We start from the raw sequence: 14,410 nt of genomic DNA, 5'->3' as shown, positions 1-14,410 counted from the left end.
AATAAGTGCGAGGACCCGCGGTCTTCACTGCGTGGTAATGACCGGGTTGGTGGCTGGGGCTGTTAACGGACCGAGCCGGAGGCGAGGTCCGTTAACAGCACCAGCCACCAACCAAGGTCATTACCACGCAGTGAAGACCGGGTCCGAACACTGTTATTCCCATTAATAAATACCTTTTTGACGAAATAAACGGCTAAAATTGTCAAAATTTTGTGAATTTTCTCTCGGCGACACTTCCAGACATGTTCAGGGGCCATATTTTAACTTTTGATGGTTCCCGTCTCTTTCGTGCGTTAATCACATTACTGATAATTTGAGACCAGTGACTCTTTTAAATAATGGTCTGTTCAGCGTCCTCACTGGGGTCAAAGGAGGCAAATGATTGGCTGATAGCTGTTCTTTGTGCGTTAAAACGCGCGCATGAGCTCAGCGTCCATGTAGCATGTCGCTGTAAACAAGACCATATTATTGACAAATGAGTTTATACGCGCTCACCTGTTATATCTCAAAATTGGTACATTTTCAGCGCGTACGCGCAAGTGCGCGAAGTTGCAATGAAACTAACATGAATATAAATAAGCATGCGATACAGTGCATGCAACGCGCAAACAAGTTTTACACAATGTATGCAGATTTAGGGGCCACTTAATCGCTAATTTCCAAAGCCGGTATTTATACCGCCCCTTAATACACCCCCACTAGACCGGGTTTTGACCAATCAGAGACTTGAAACCGTCCAAGGTATGTATTAATTATAGCTATTGACATTCAGCATATAGGCCTACATTACACACTTTGCCTTTGTGATCAGGGTGGGGGTTAGTTTTGCAACTAGGGTAGGCCTGCGTGGTAGTTCCAAGCTGTAATTTTAAGCCCTGTAAACCTGGAATCGCAGACTCAACATCGAGCTCATTCGCGTGGATCCTGGTGACTAAAACATGCCTTCTTCCTCACAGGTATTAGTCCGTCTTCCACAGACTACGCTCAAACGCAGACAGTTGAAGGATAAAGTAACCATACATTTCCAAAAGTCGGAGGTCAGCAATGGTTGTGATGTGGAGGATGTCAACATTATCCTGGAAACTGACAGTGAAATATTGGTGACAGTTACATTGAGCGAGCCTGCAGGTTAGTTGGGCATAGTGTGCTTGTAATGTTTTTCTTCTATCTTTGTTTTACTTCATTTTTTTTAGTTGTGGTTTTATGTAGGCCTATACATTGTTCACTTCAAAGCCTAATTAGGCTATGTTTCCTTTTCTATTTCTATTCTAACAGGGGCCCGATTTTAGATTATTTATTTATTTATTTCCTCAAAACCTAAAAAAATGGAGAAGATAAAAATTTTTATAAAAATTACATCAAAAATACAAAATAAGGGACATAAACACGAAAATAAAGAAACAGGATAACACTGACATTCTCGGACGACCCCAAGACCATCCTGACAAAGTATGAAACAAAGGGATTGTCAGAACGATCTGAGTAGCATACCGATAGTATCAAGGTCATCACATTCAATAAACTGATTACGAAACAAAACTGTTTTTACACTATCACAAATACCACAGTCCCCCTCTCCCTTTCCCATTCCCAGCGAAACGTGCGCAATGATTACCAAGTGTCAGACAAAGGCTGAATTTACGGCTCGACGATTTTCGTTCCCGATTTTAACCTTTGACGGCTGTTGACGTCCTTTGTATTAGACTTTATGTCTTATATATATGGGTGCACATGTCTTATATAATTATATGAAACTACGTCCAATATAGAGGGCGCTGTTAAATATATTTGTGTTTGTCATTTATATTTGAGGTTTTGGGTCCTTTATATATATTTGCCGTTGATCCTTTATATATTTTCGGTGGTCTTCTATATATTTGTTTTGATCGTTATATATTTATTATTTTGCTCTTAAATATATTGGTTTGCTCTTATATATGGTTTTGCTCCTATATATACGGGTTTGCTCCTTTATATATGGGTTTGCTCCTATTTATATGGGTTTGCTCTTATATATATGGGTTTGCTCCTATTATATGGGTTTGCTCCTATATATATGGGTTTGCTCCTATGGTTTTGCTCCTTTATATACAGTTTTGCTCCTATATATATGGTTTTGCTCTTATATATATGGGTTTGCTCATTTAGTCATAAACGGTCCCTCATAGCGGTACCACGGGTTCGACTTTTGAAGTCCCTTCGTTCGAGCTCCTTCTCTTCCTTACTCCATGGTCACACTGCGTCCAAATCCTATACCAGAATCGTTGTTTGTTTCTGGCACTAGAACAGTTGTTATTCCACCAATGAACTCTCTTAGTGTGATGATTTTTTAAAGGTTCGGTTTTACAATTTTTGTGTAAATGTCATACAATTTTTTTAGTCCTCGGCCTGCAGAAAGAAATGTTGATAAACCATGAATTTCATACAGGACAGTATAGCCAGTGAATACTCCATATTCAAACACCGTTATTAAAATGGACACCCGATGTGAACCTGATCCGAACATGCAAACAAGGCTCCATCTGAAATGAGACTGGCCAGCGGACTAAATGTCAATGTCGGCGGTTATTCTACAAAAGGGCGCTACTTCAGGCAATATAGTTACACTGGCTGTCACGTAGAAAAAAAGGAAAACAATCGGAACTAAGTCTACATTCAATCCAGATAAGTGAGTCAACAACCGAGGTTAAAGGCCGTTGGAAAGAAACTTACGGGAAACCAAACCCATTAAAAAGAAAAAGAGTAATGGTTTGGTAGTTTGAAAGAACTTTGACCCGAGACATAACAAAACCTCACTTGGTGAGAATCTATAGGCGTATTATTATATCATAGGGGACGAGATTGGGAGTCAATAAATAAATAAATAAATAATTACAAGTAAACAAAATCTACGGAGAACAGGGTTTGTTCGCCCGTCAACGCCATCATCAGTATTTGACGCCTTTTACAAAACAATTCTTCGTGAAATTGGTTTTTATTTCAAAGTAATTTTTTTCTTTGAGTGAAAAACAATGCTCCGTTAAAACTTAAAGATATGCTGGACACCTTTAGTAAATGTCAAAGACCAGTCTTCTCACTTGGTTTATCTCAACATATGCATAAAATAACAAACCTGTGAAAATTTGAGCTCAATTGGTCGTCGAAGTCACGAGATAATAATGAAAGAAAAAAAAAACATCCTTATTGCACGAAGTTGTGTGCTTTAAGATGCTTGATTTCGAGATCTCAAAATCTAATTTTGAGGTCTCGAAATCAAATTCGTGGAAAATTCATTCTTTCTTGAAAACTAAGTTACTTCAGAGGGAGCTGTGTCTCACAATGTTTTATACTACCAACAGCTCCCCATTACTCGTTACCAAGTAAGGTTTTATGCTAATAATTATTTTGAGTAATTACCAATAGTGCCCACTGCCTTTATTCATGGGACTACAAGCAGAGGTGCGGTGGGTCATCTGAATTGTCGTGGGTTACCGTCGACAATAATTAAATAATATACCATGCCAATACCTGGCACAAAAGGGTCGTTCCCCTTTTCTTCCATGCTCTAACCATCCTTTGTCTATGCTTTAAAAGATGGTTTGTTCGTGAACAGAAGTAGACCCTACCCTCTCAAGAATTCTTGAGATTCCAAACACAATGAAGACACAATAGGCGTACACACCCCATACCAGCACCAATGCTATAGCAAGTATTTATAACGCTTGAGCATGACAATAATCATTGCCGTAGCTTTTACTTGGATCGGATGTTAAGACTCTGCAAAATGCTAAACTTGACTTGTTTTCCAAAATACAGGTGTCGAGTTCGTACTTTCAAGAGAAAACCATGAACTGATTATTGATAGAGTTGTAATTCCACTCGAGGTAAAACCTGCACCAAGCTGGCGGCTAGTGTCACCTTCAGTAGATTCGGACTCGGATCAAGAGACCGTTATGGTCTTGGTAAGTCCACTGTTTAGACATATTGATTATAGATTTGGCCGAAACTTTAGTAGTAAGTTACTCAGCACAACGCAACAAAGACCAACTTTGAACGCCATAAAGAGGAGAAAGTAGACTTTCACTTCTCGAGAAAGAACCTGACTGGTGGCAGGCCAAGGCAGCTGATGAAGAGGCTGAAGTATGACTCAGCAAATAGTCAACAAGAATAACTTTAAACTTGTGATAAATTCACACACAAATGTAAATCAGTCACAACAACGTTTGCTGTGTATAGGCAACCTCAAACAAAAGGATCAAACTTAACGAGTGTGCTTTGCAGTATTTGACGCGGGAAAAAAACATAGTATGGGGAATTTCGAGTTTTGGTTCATTGTTCGTGATGCTCAAACCAGTGGCTTGTGGATTTTGGCCACAAAGACATTTGAAACACTGACTTCACAACACATAATCAATGTCGAGAAAGGGGTAACTTTATATGTGTTCACAGTTGTTTTTCTCTTCTTCCCATTAAAGAAAAACAAAGAGGCCGATGTCGAAGTGGAAGAAGATGAGCAACTGATCGAAGTGACTGGTTTTAAACAGTTACAGGATATGGAGGTCCTTAAAATGTATTTTGAGAACCCACGGAAATCTGGAGGAGATGAAATAGAGACAATGGAGAGAGTTTCTACTGGTGCCGTCAGAATAACCTTCAAGGACCAATCAGGTAAGTGGTATCATACATCATGAAAGTTCACTGTGTATAGGTTTTTGAGGAGGTCTTGAAATCAAGCCAAACACAAGATACTTTTTAGTCGAATCATCTTTTCAAATATGCATCTTGTTGTTCTGATCTGTTCTTGATAACCAGTTGCTGCTACGGTTGAAGGAAAGAAGCACAAGCTAGCCGGCGCCAATCTGAGTGTTAAACTCGTCACCAAGAAGAAACGTCGACCACTTCCTATCAATGCACGATGTCTGTATCTAGAAGGAATACCAGCTGGCTGTCCCTCTGAGCATGTGAAACTCTTTATTGAGAATAGAGCATCCATGAATGAGGAACCCACAATCCAATATGGAGAGAAGCCTGAAACAGCTTTATGTACATTCTCATGTGATATCCCAGGTACGGTGAGATGCTCTCTAATTCCATTTGGAATTAGTGATTATTGTTTTGGGAAGTTTTGATCAATATGTAAAATAAACGACTTTGACAAGTTATCTAAGGTTTTGCCATTCCTAACATGACAATGAGGAATAGGGATTGATCCACAGTTTGGATAATTCAGTTATCAGTCATCGAATGTCATAATCAATTATCGCAATTTAAGTTTTCATATTTATCTTTTCAACCAAACTATATTAACTGGTGAAGTGAAAATGTCTTGGAATGAGATTGATATTAAACATTTTTTATAATATACTGCTTTAGACTTTGCAAAAAATAGTTAATGGCCTGACGTTTTGACCCTAGCAGAGTCTTTCTCGCCGGCTAAATGACAACACAACAAACATGAACAGGTAACTAAGTGAAACACAAGCAGGGAAGTGGAAATACATGAATGGGATTAGAAAGCATACAGGAAAAAGCAAGGGGCAAACAATGAAGAGGGGGACAAAAAAGGGGGGGGGGGGGGTGAATGGAAGGGACTGACTTGACCACAAGCAAGAAGATGGAAACACAAAGGACAACATCAAGGGTGGGGAGGTGGGGTAAAAAAGTAATTAATTGGTGAATGAGGCCCAGGCTAAAAGGCTATGGGGAAAAAGGAGACGGCAAAACAAAAGGTTTATTAGTCGTTTCCTTCTTGGATGTTCAGACCATGGGGTTGAATGGTCTGGAGGCGTCTAACCCAGAGTTTCTCCCTACTCAAACGAACAGTCTCTATAGTGCTTCTATTCCCTGTAAAATCATGTCAGAAATGGAGTGATTAGGAAGATTGAAGTGATGTCCTACAGGTGTATCCAGCTTTTGGGTCTTGACTGTAGATCTGTGGCCGTAGAAACGCCTCGAGTGTAGTTCTTGTTTCACCTATATATTGAACACCACAGACTGCAAGATATGAGATAAATGAGATTAGTGGTGGTGCGGGTGACATGACCCCTTGTCTTATGGGTGGTACCGCCGGTGTTACTGGTGAAGGAGTCCGATTCCCTGATGTGTTGTCTACAGACGATGCATTTGGAGATGTTGGAACAACTAAAAGTGCCCTGTGGTAGAGGGGGATTAACATCATCATTAATGGGAGGGACTTCACCTCGGACAATGAGATCCCTGAGACTTGGTGGGCGTCTGTAGGCAACTATGGGTTCTTCCTGTATAGCACGTTGAAGTCGATCTGATGTGTGAAGAATGTGATGGTTCGAACTGGTTATTTTACGAATGGGAGGAAGTGAGGGGTGGAAAGTGACAACAAAAGGAACTTTCCCCGTAGGACTCTGTTGTTTCTTGGGTCCTTTGGAAAGTACTGACTCCCTAGAACGAGCCTTGACTTTCTGGATAGCTCGATGGACTGCTAGAGAGCTGTGACCCCTGGAAACAAGGTGTTTCTTAAGTTCCTGTGAGTGGTGGAGAAAATCAGAATCATTAGAACAGATTCGACGGAGTCTGAGGGCCTGACTGTAGGCTATGCTGGTTTTGCAGTGTCGGGGGTGACAGCTAGTGGAATGGAGGTATTGGTGTTTATCTGTGGGTTTAAAAAAGAGATCTGTGATAAAGCCTTCATCCGTCTTGAGAACCTTGACATCCAGAAAGTGTGTATCCTTGGTTGCTTTAGACTTTGGTACATAAATATTTCTGAGAAGAAACTGGGTATAACTTTTTAAGCTTAAAGGCAGTGGACACTATTGGTAATTACTCAAAATAATTATTAGCATAAAAACTTACTTGGTAACGAGTGATGGGGTTGATAGCATAAAACATTGTGAGAAACGGCTCCCTCTGAAGTAACAAAGTTTTCGAGAAAGAAGTAATTTTCCATGAATTTGATTTCGAGACCTCAGATTTAGAACTTGAGGTCTCGAAATCAAGTAGCAGAAAGTACACAACTTCGTGTGACAAGGGTTTTTTCTTTCGTTCATTACTATCTCGCAACTTCGATGACCGATTGAGCTCAAATTTTCACAGGTTTGTCATTTTATGCATTGTTGAAATACAGCAAGTGAAAAGACTGGTCTTTAACAACTACCAATAGTATTCATTGTCTTTAATGAAGATGTCATGTTACATTTTGAACTTGAAGCAGCAGCGTGGCTATAGACCAGTATCATGGTGCAGCCATCTTGAGTTCTTCCCATTGATATCAATGTAACCAAGACGAGGCTGGAAGAACAAATTAGTCTGGTTCCTATTTTCAAAATGATTATTAGCATTCATTAGTGTTATTCGAAACAAGGAACATGACCAAGATGGGGACATCGTGATAAAGGTCTATATGGAAGTTTTTATTAAGGGGAGGGCATATTTTTATCTTTTTTTAGGGCACTATTATATTTTTAATTATTTCTTATTTTGTTTAGGGGAGGGGGCACTTTGGGACACTGCAAAAATTAATTGTAGAGGCTCATGCCTACCTACCCCTAATCCCCTGGCTACACTGCGTTATTATAATTATGGGTTGTTTAACCAAAATAATTCATGATATTATAATGAAAAGTATCTTAAAAGAGTTCTGATAAAGTGTTTCCAAATCGTCGTATCTCAACTTTTTAATTGTGTATTTTTATTATCAAAATACTTTTAACATTCAGGATATTTTAACAATGTTAAGGAAGAGATTAAGTTTGACACATGCTAAGGAGTTTTATAGCACGCATAAATCTACCATACAAACTGCCTAAGTGAAATATTTATGTTTTGAAATAAAATAAACCTTCTTTATATCTGCTTCAGATCTCGATAAGACGTTGACTAATATTTCTAAGAAGGAACTGAAAGGCGTTGTATTAACAGCAGAGAAAGTTCATGAAACTGATGCAGTCTTAGTAACAGGTAAAAATGACTTCATGTGAATATTTAGTATTTCAGTCTTCATTGCAGTTTTATGTAAATCACCTGTCTCACAAAAGAAGGTATTCATTTACAAAATTTGAGGGAATTAAAGATACAAAACATGAATTTATACTTGTGTTTTACTTAAATGTTAAGTAAAGGATATCATTGATTCTGCCACTAACTGAGTGCCTGTTTATTCACATGTTTTCTCTATAAAGGATGTTCACAAGTTGTAAGTTTGATGGAAGTCATTGATCTGTATTTTGACAACAAGAAGAAGAGTGGAGGCAGTGGGGTAAGAGAGGTACAACCAGGACCCGTGGATGGACAGGCAATCGTTCACTTTGATAACTGGAATGGTTTGTATTCAGATAGTTTTTTTCGAACATTTTGGTATACTTTTGTTTAGCAATTTTACTTCAAGATGTTTACTCATAATAATGTTACTCACTGTAAGTTTTGATGAAATATTCTATGCCATCCAGAGTAGCACTCAAAAGATTTGAATCACAAAAGAGCAACTGAGGTAAGCATTTTTTTCTTGAACAATTCCACAACGAATCTTTCAAGTATGGGAGGAAAGTACACTGAAATGAAATGTGTTCATGTATTACTTTTTGGTCAAGATGTGACAGCATTATTGTTTTTAAGAAAAAATTACTTGTGATAATAATAAGTTTCATGTTATACTTATGCCCAAAAGTTGTGAATGGAGTGTTGCGCAAAGATCATAAGATTGGTGGAAAAGCAGTAAAAGTTGAAACGTATCATGAATGTCTTGGGAAGCTGAGCCATGGTGATCAGGCGTCCGTCTCAGACATCTCTGACAAGGCTAGCCCTGAACAGCTGAAAAGAGGTACTGGTAATGTAGCATCAAGCATCGAGGGAGCTGAAGCACAAGAGACTGGCCAGAAAGTAGGGACGAAGAAACCACAAGCAGGCCAAAGAGTCCAGGTACCATTCCAAGGAGAACAGGGAGGCAAGGCAAGTGTTGCTTTTAACTCGGTATTGACAAATTACAAATGCATTGTATTAACTAAAAAAATGAATGGTCTGGGGGTCGATTTCACAAAGAGTTAGGACTAGTCCTAACTTAGGACTAGTCCTACAAGATATTAAAAACGTATGGCTAGTCCTAGGTTAGGACGAGTAACTTGTCATAATTCGAGATAAGACTAGTCTTAACTCTTTGTGAAATTCACCCCTGTACACGTTTGGTAATGACAGTGAAAATAAATGGCAATACAAACTAACTACGTAAAAAGGACAGCAACTTTGGACAATAACTTTTCACTTCGCAGTTGTGTGGTTGTGGAAAAGGTTGTCACTTTTTTATTGCAGTGGCTGATGTTTTGAATGATGGAAGGGAATCTTGGTTTATTGTGTGTGTTTGTTGTTGTTTTTAAAACCTAAGGCTGTTGACACTCGGGAAGGGTTCCAAGGAAGCCATAACGAAAGTTACGAGCAACTGATTGAAGTGACTGGCTTCAAACCGTCCACAGGTGATGAGGTCCTGGGGCTCTATTTTGAAAATCGTGGAAAATCAGGAGGAGGTGAAATAGAGACGATCGAGAGAGACCCTAAGACTGGTGCCGTCAGAATTACCTTCAAGGACCCATCGGGTAAGTGTTATTTGGCCATTAAATCTTGCCAAAGTGGAAACATTTTGTTTTTATAGTCAAATCTATTAACGTTATAGTTATTAATAATAATAACATCATTTACAAAGCGCCCTTTCTTAAAGGATTTTGGTACTTTTTGCAACACAAAACACAAGGTCCACAGATGTACATTAATACACCGTTTGGAGATGATGATAGTAGAAAGCGTATACTTAAAATTTTGGTTGCTGAGGTGCTGTAGTTTCTGAGAAATGAGTAAAACAAAGTCATGAAAATACTATGAAAATTATTTTCATGACATTGTTTTACTCATTTCTCACAAACTATAGCACCTCATCAGCAAGTAATTTTTTTAGGGTAGCTTTCTACTATCATTATCTTCAAACTGTGTAAGTTTAATGTAAATCTGTGTTTTTTTTTGTCCTACAAAAAGTACATAGACCCTTTAAGGAAGCATTCTGAGAAAAACCAACACAAAACAACAGCATTGGAATTGGAATCAGAAACCAAGAGATAAACCACTGTCAGGCCCAGCAGTCAGCACTTGGGTAGAGTAGAGAGTAAAGCCAGGCTCTCTATGACACGCGTATGTGCACACAGCCTATTACCACTTTGGTAGAGTTGAGAGTCCGGCTAAAGCCAGGCAGGCTCACTAGTACGAAGAAGTGTACATGCAGACAAAGGCGAACAAATATTACAGATTTAGCAAGTAAGTTTTTAGCAACCCTTTAAACTTGCCATGGAGCCAGATTTGTTGATTGGGTTGGGGATGGGTTTCCAAATCCTATAGGGCTTGCAATTTGAAAACAAATACAGTTGTTAAAGACAATAGACACTTTTGGTAATTGTCAAAGACCAGTCTTCTCACTTAGTGTATCTCAACATATGCATAAAATTACCTGTGAAAATTTGACCTCAATTGGTCGTCGGAGTTGCGATATAATAATGAAAGAAAAAACACCCTTGTCACACGATGTTGTGTGCTTTCATATGCTCGATTTCGAGACCTCAAATTCTAAATCTGAGGTCTTGAAATCAAATTGGTGGAAAACTACTTCATTCTCGAAAACTACGTCACTTCAGAGGGAGCTGTTTCTCACAATGTTTTATACTATCAACCTTTCCCAATTACTCGTTACCAAGTAAGGTTTAATGCTAATAAATATTTTGAGTAATTACCAATAGTGTCCACTGCCTTTAATTCCTCCGTAATTTTTTGTTTTTGAAAATAAAGTTGCTGTTGAAGTGGAGAGGAGGAAGCACAAGCTTTTTGGTGCAACTCTGAAGGTCAAACTGAAGGTTTTTGATGAGGTCTTGAAATCAAGACAAACGCAGGATACTTTTTACTCCAATAAAATTTTCAATATGCAACTTGTTGTTCTGATATATTCTGATAACCAGTTGCTGCTAAGGTGGAAGGAATGAAGCACAAGCTAGCCGGCGCAAATCTGAATGTTAAACTGATCACCAAGAAGATACATCGTCCACTTCCAATCAATGCACGATGTCTATTTCTAGAAGGGATACCAGATAGATGCCCATCTGAGCATTTGAAGCTCTTTATTGAGAATAGAGCATCCATGGATGAGGAACCCACAATCCAATATGGAGAGAAGCCTGGAACAGCTATATGTACATTCTCATGTGATATTCCAGGTAAAGAGGTATTAAAATATATAACTGAAACATAATAATTGATAAAACAGTTGACTATTCCAACCTAGGGAAATTGTGTTCAAGTAAGAATGTGCGAAGAAAAGTAACAAACTCAACAAAAGTTGTATTCAAACTGGATATTCTTTTTGAATAATGATGCCGACGGGCCAACCTTTTGGATTAATAATTGGCTTTCAATGGATGTCAGTAAAACGATATTATGTTTGTTATTATTAACGGCAGTGGACACTATTGGTAGTTACCCAAACTAATTATTAGCATAAAAACTTACTTGGTAACGAGTAATGGGGAGCTGTTGATAGTATAAAACATTGTGAGAAACGGCTCCCTCTGAAGTAAAATGTGGTTTTCGGGAAAAGAAGTAATTTTCCACGAATTTGATTTCGAGACCTCAGACTAAGAATTTTAGGTCTCGAAATCAAGCACCAGAAAACACACAACTTCGTGTGACAAGGGTGTTTTTCTTTCATTCTCGCAACTTTGACGACCAATTGAGCTCACATTTTCACAGGTTTGTTATTTTGTGAATATGTTCAGATACACCAACTGTAAAGACTAGTCTTTGACAATTACCAATAGTGTCCACTGTCTTTAAGCAGGTGTAGCCCAAGGCGATAAAAAAAAGATATTTTTCAACTAAACCGTATAATGTCTTCAGTCATAACATTGTCTAATTGAGTGCAAACTTCTTTACACTGCTGCAGAGTTGGATGATGTTATAACCAAGATTTCAAAGAAGAAACTTCGAGGCGTTGAGATAACGGCAGAAAAAATTCCTGAATCCGATGCAATCCGAGTTCAAGGTAAACTCTGTGTGCCAGATATTTATTTTTGTATGATACTTTGCAGGTTCACTTGTAACAAACCTGTGAAAATTTGATATCAATTGGTCGTCGAAGTTGCGAGATAACAATGACAGAAAAACACCCTTGTCACATGAAGTTGTGTGCTTTCAGATGCTTGATTTCGAGACCTCAAAATCCATTTGTTGTTGTACAAAATGGAAATAAAACAAACAAACTTCAACCACGCCGAGACATGTCCAATTTCATTGAACAAACATGCAAGTTATCATTTACAACTTAGCAGAACTAACTATAGGTATTATATGGTATACACAATGTGAAATGGTGTAGTTTGGAAAATCAAGAGAACAGAATTTAAACATTTCCCATTCACCATATTGTTCAGTAAATCATTTTAAATATTGTATTACTGGTGTTAACCTACTTTCCTTTACAAATTATCTTCCTTATTAAGGATTTCCGCAAGACATAGATTTTGAAATGATTGAGTTGTATTTTGACAACAAGAAGAAGAGTGGAGGCGGTGGAGTGAGAGAGGTACAACCAGGACCCGTGGATGGACAAGCAATCGTCTACTTTGAAGACTGGAAGGGTATGTACAGCACCTAACTTATTCAAACCAAAATAATGGTCTTCATTTTGAAAATTACTCTATAAATCTAAGTAACTTGATTGAAAGACACTGGACACTATTGGTAATAGTCAAAGACCAGTCTTCTCAGTCGGTGTATCCCAACATATGTATAAAATAATAAACCTGGGAAAGGTTGAGCTCGCTTGGTCGTCGAAGTTGCGAGATATTAGTGGAAGAAAAAGCACCCTTGTCACTCGAAGTTGTGCGCTTTCAGATGCTTGATTTCTGGACCTCAAAATCTAATTCTGAGGTCTCGAAATCAAATTCGTGGAAAATTACTTCTTTCTCGAACACTACGTTACTTCAGAGTGAGCAGTTTCTCACAATGTTTTATACTATCAACAGCTCCCCATTACTTGTTACCAAGTAAGGTTTCATGCTAAAACAATAATTTTGAGTTATCACCAATAATGTTTACTGCCTTTAAATGCAATGAGTAATAATTCAATTGAAAAAAACACGCATCAGAGCCAACAGCATGAATCTGCTGATAACAAAATCACCGGATTGTTATTTTACTAAAAACAGTTACGTAATCAATTAATTTCATACCTACAGTGGTTCAAGACGTTTTAGCAAGAGGTCTTCATAAGCTTGGTGGCACTGAAGTACTAATCGACTCATACTATGAGTTCCTGGGAAGACTGAGCCCGCTTGATGCCCCAACTCCACATTTCCCTAAATCAGTGTCGGTAGAAGTACAGGAATCAATTATGGAATTCCTCAATGGGAAAGGTGAGAATACCAAGAAGGAGTTGCTGAAAGACTTGGCCAAGGTAAAAGCCAATCTGCTGTGGCCCGATGGTTCTCAGAAGTCTCAAGCTAAACTGAAGCCAGTAGAAGATGATTCCCAGCCTCAATCATCATGGTTGAACTGGGAAAAGGAAGCTGTGGATGTTCTGACTGACTTCATGAACGGATACAAAACAGCCCGAGTTCCAATTCCGCAAACACTGTGGAAGGGTGCTGCTGATAAACTGCAGAAGATGACTACAACTTGCTCGATGGTCCCAGATGCTCAACTTCATGAAGTGATACTGGTCGGAGAGCAACGAGATGTTGATGTCACTGAAGCAACAATCATTGACATCATCATGAAGTTACAGAAGGAAGCTGACTATGATGCTGAACAAGTAACAGAAGACATCAACTGGGATACAGAGATCCAGCAGCTTTTTACCTTGTGTGGGATTAAACAAGAGATCGAAAAGTCCTTTCCAGCTCTGAAGATTACAATTTTCAGCTCTCCAGGTAAAACTGGCATCACTCTCGGGGGAACAAGGATAACCGTCAAAGAAGTGGAGCTAAAGATAAGGAGGAGGATGGACAGTTTGGAAAAGACTGAGTTCAAATCTGGGAGTATCAAAGTGCGGTTTGTTCAGAGTGTTCTTGACAAAATTTATGAAGCTCTAGGGTCAAAGGATATTCTCGCAGCATGCAGTGGATCTGATGATGGGAATATCACAATACACGGTGCTACTACCAGAGATATCAGGGAGGCTAAAGCATACATCGACAATGAAATAGATGAAGAAGTGATTCCCATCAAAGGTTCTGCATTAGCTGTTGTACGAGGCCACGAGGGGAAGAAACTTGTAGATTGTATCAACAAACAGAAGTTGGTCATGGTGGAAATGAGGCAAGGTATGTACACTGATAAAGTATAACTATTGAAAGTTATTGAACAAAGAAAAAGTTAGCAGAGTTAGATTTGAATCTGCGACCTCTCCGTAGTGTGTGTGTGTGTGTGTGTGGGG

The 14,410-nt window shown here is 38.7% G+C and overlaps 1 protein-coding gene across 1 annotated transcript in view; it reads left to right on the top strand.

Moving 5' to 3' along the window:
• The first annotated feature begins 889 nt into the window (after positions 1–889).
• Positions 890–14,410, top strand: part of LOC139940377 (uncharacterized) — a 51,662-nt gene continuing 38,141 nt past the window's right edge. Inside the window, exons 1-12 of the mRNA XM_071936596.1 lie at positions 890–1,128; positions 3,796–3,945; positions 4,465–4,647; positions 4,792–5,046; positions 7,813–7,911; positions 8,133–8,273; positions 8,618–8,898; positions 9,329–9,536; positions 10,938–11,192; positions 11,918–12,016; positions 12,474–12,611; positions 13,212–14,297. Coding sequence (XP_071792697.1) covers positions 939–1,128; positions 3,796–3,945; positions 4,465–4,647; positions 4,792–5,046; positions 7,813–7,911; positions 8,133–8,273; positions 8,618–8,898; positions 9,329–9,536; positions 10,938–11,192; positions 11,918–12,016; positions 12,474–12,611; positions 13,212–14,297 — 3,085 coding nt within the window. The 5' untranslated portion in view covers positions 890–938. The remainder of the gene's footprint in view (positions 1,129–3,795; positions 3,946–4,464; positions 4,648–4,791; positions 5,047–7,812; positions 7,912–8,132; positions 8,274–8,617; positions 8,899–9,328; positions 9,537–10,937; positions 11,193–11,917; positions 12,017–12,473; positions 12,612–13,211; positions 14,298–14,410) is intronic.

This window comes from Asterias amurensis, chromosome 8 (assembly GCF_032118995.1).
Source record: "Asterias amurensis chromosome 8, ASM3211899v1".
Classification (NCBI taxonomy): Eukaryota; Metazoa; Echinodermata; class Asteroidea; order Forcipulatida; family Asteriidae; genus Asterias; species Asterias amurensis.
Note: the sequence above shows the minus strand (reverse complement) of the source record. Positions and strands in the feature narration are given on the sequence as shown.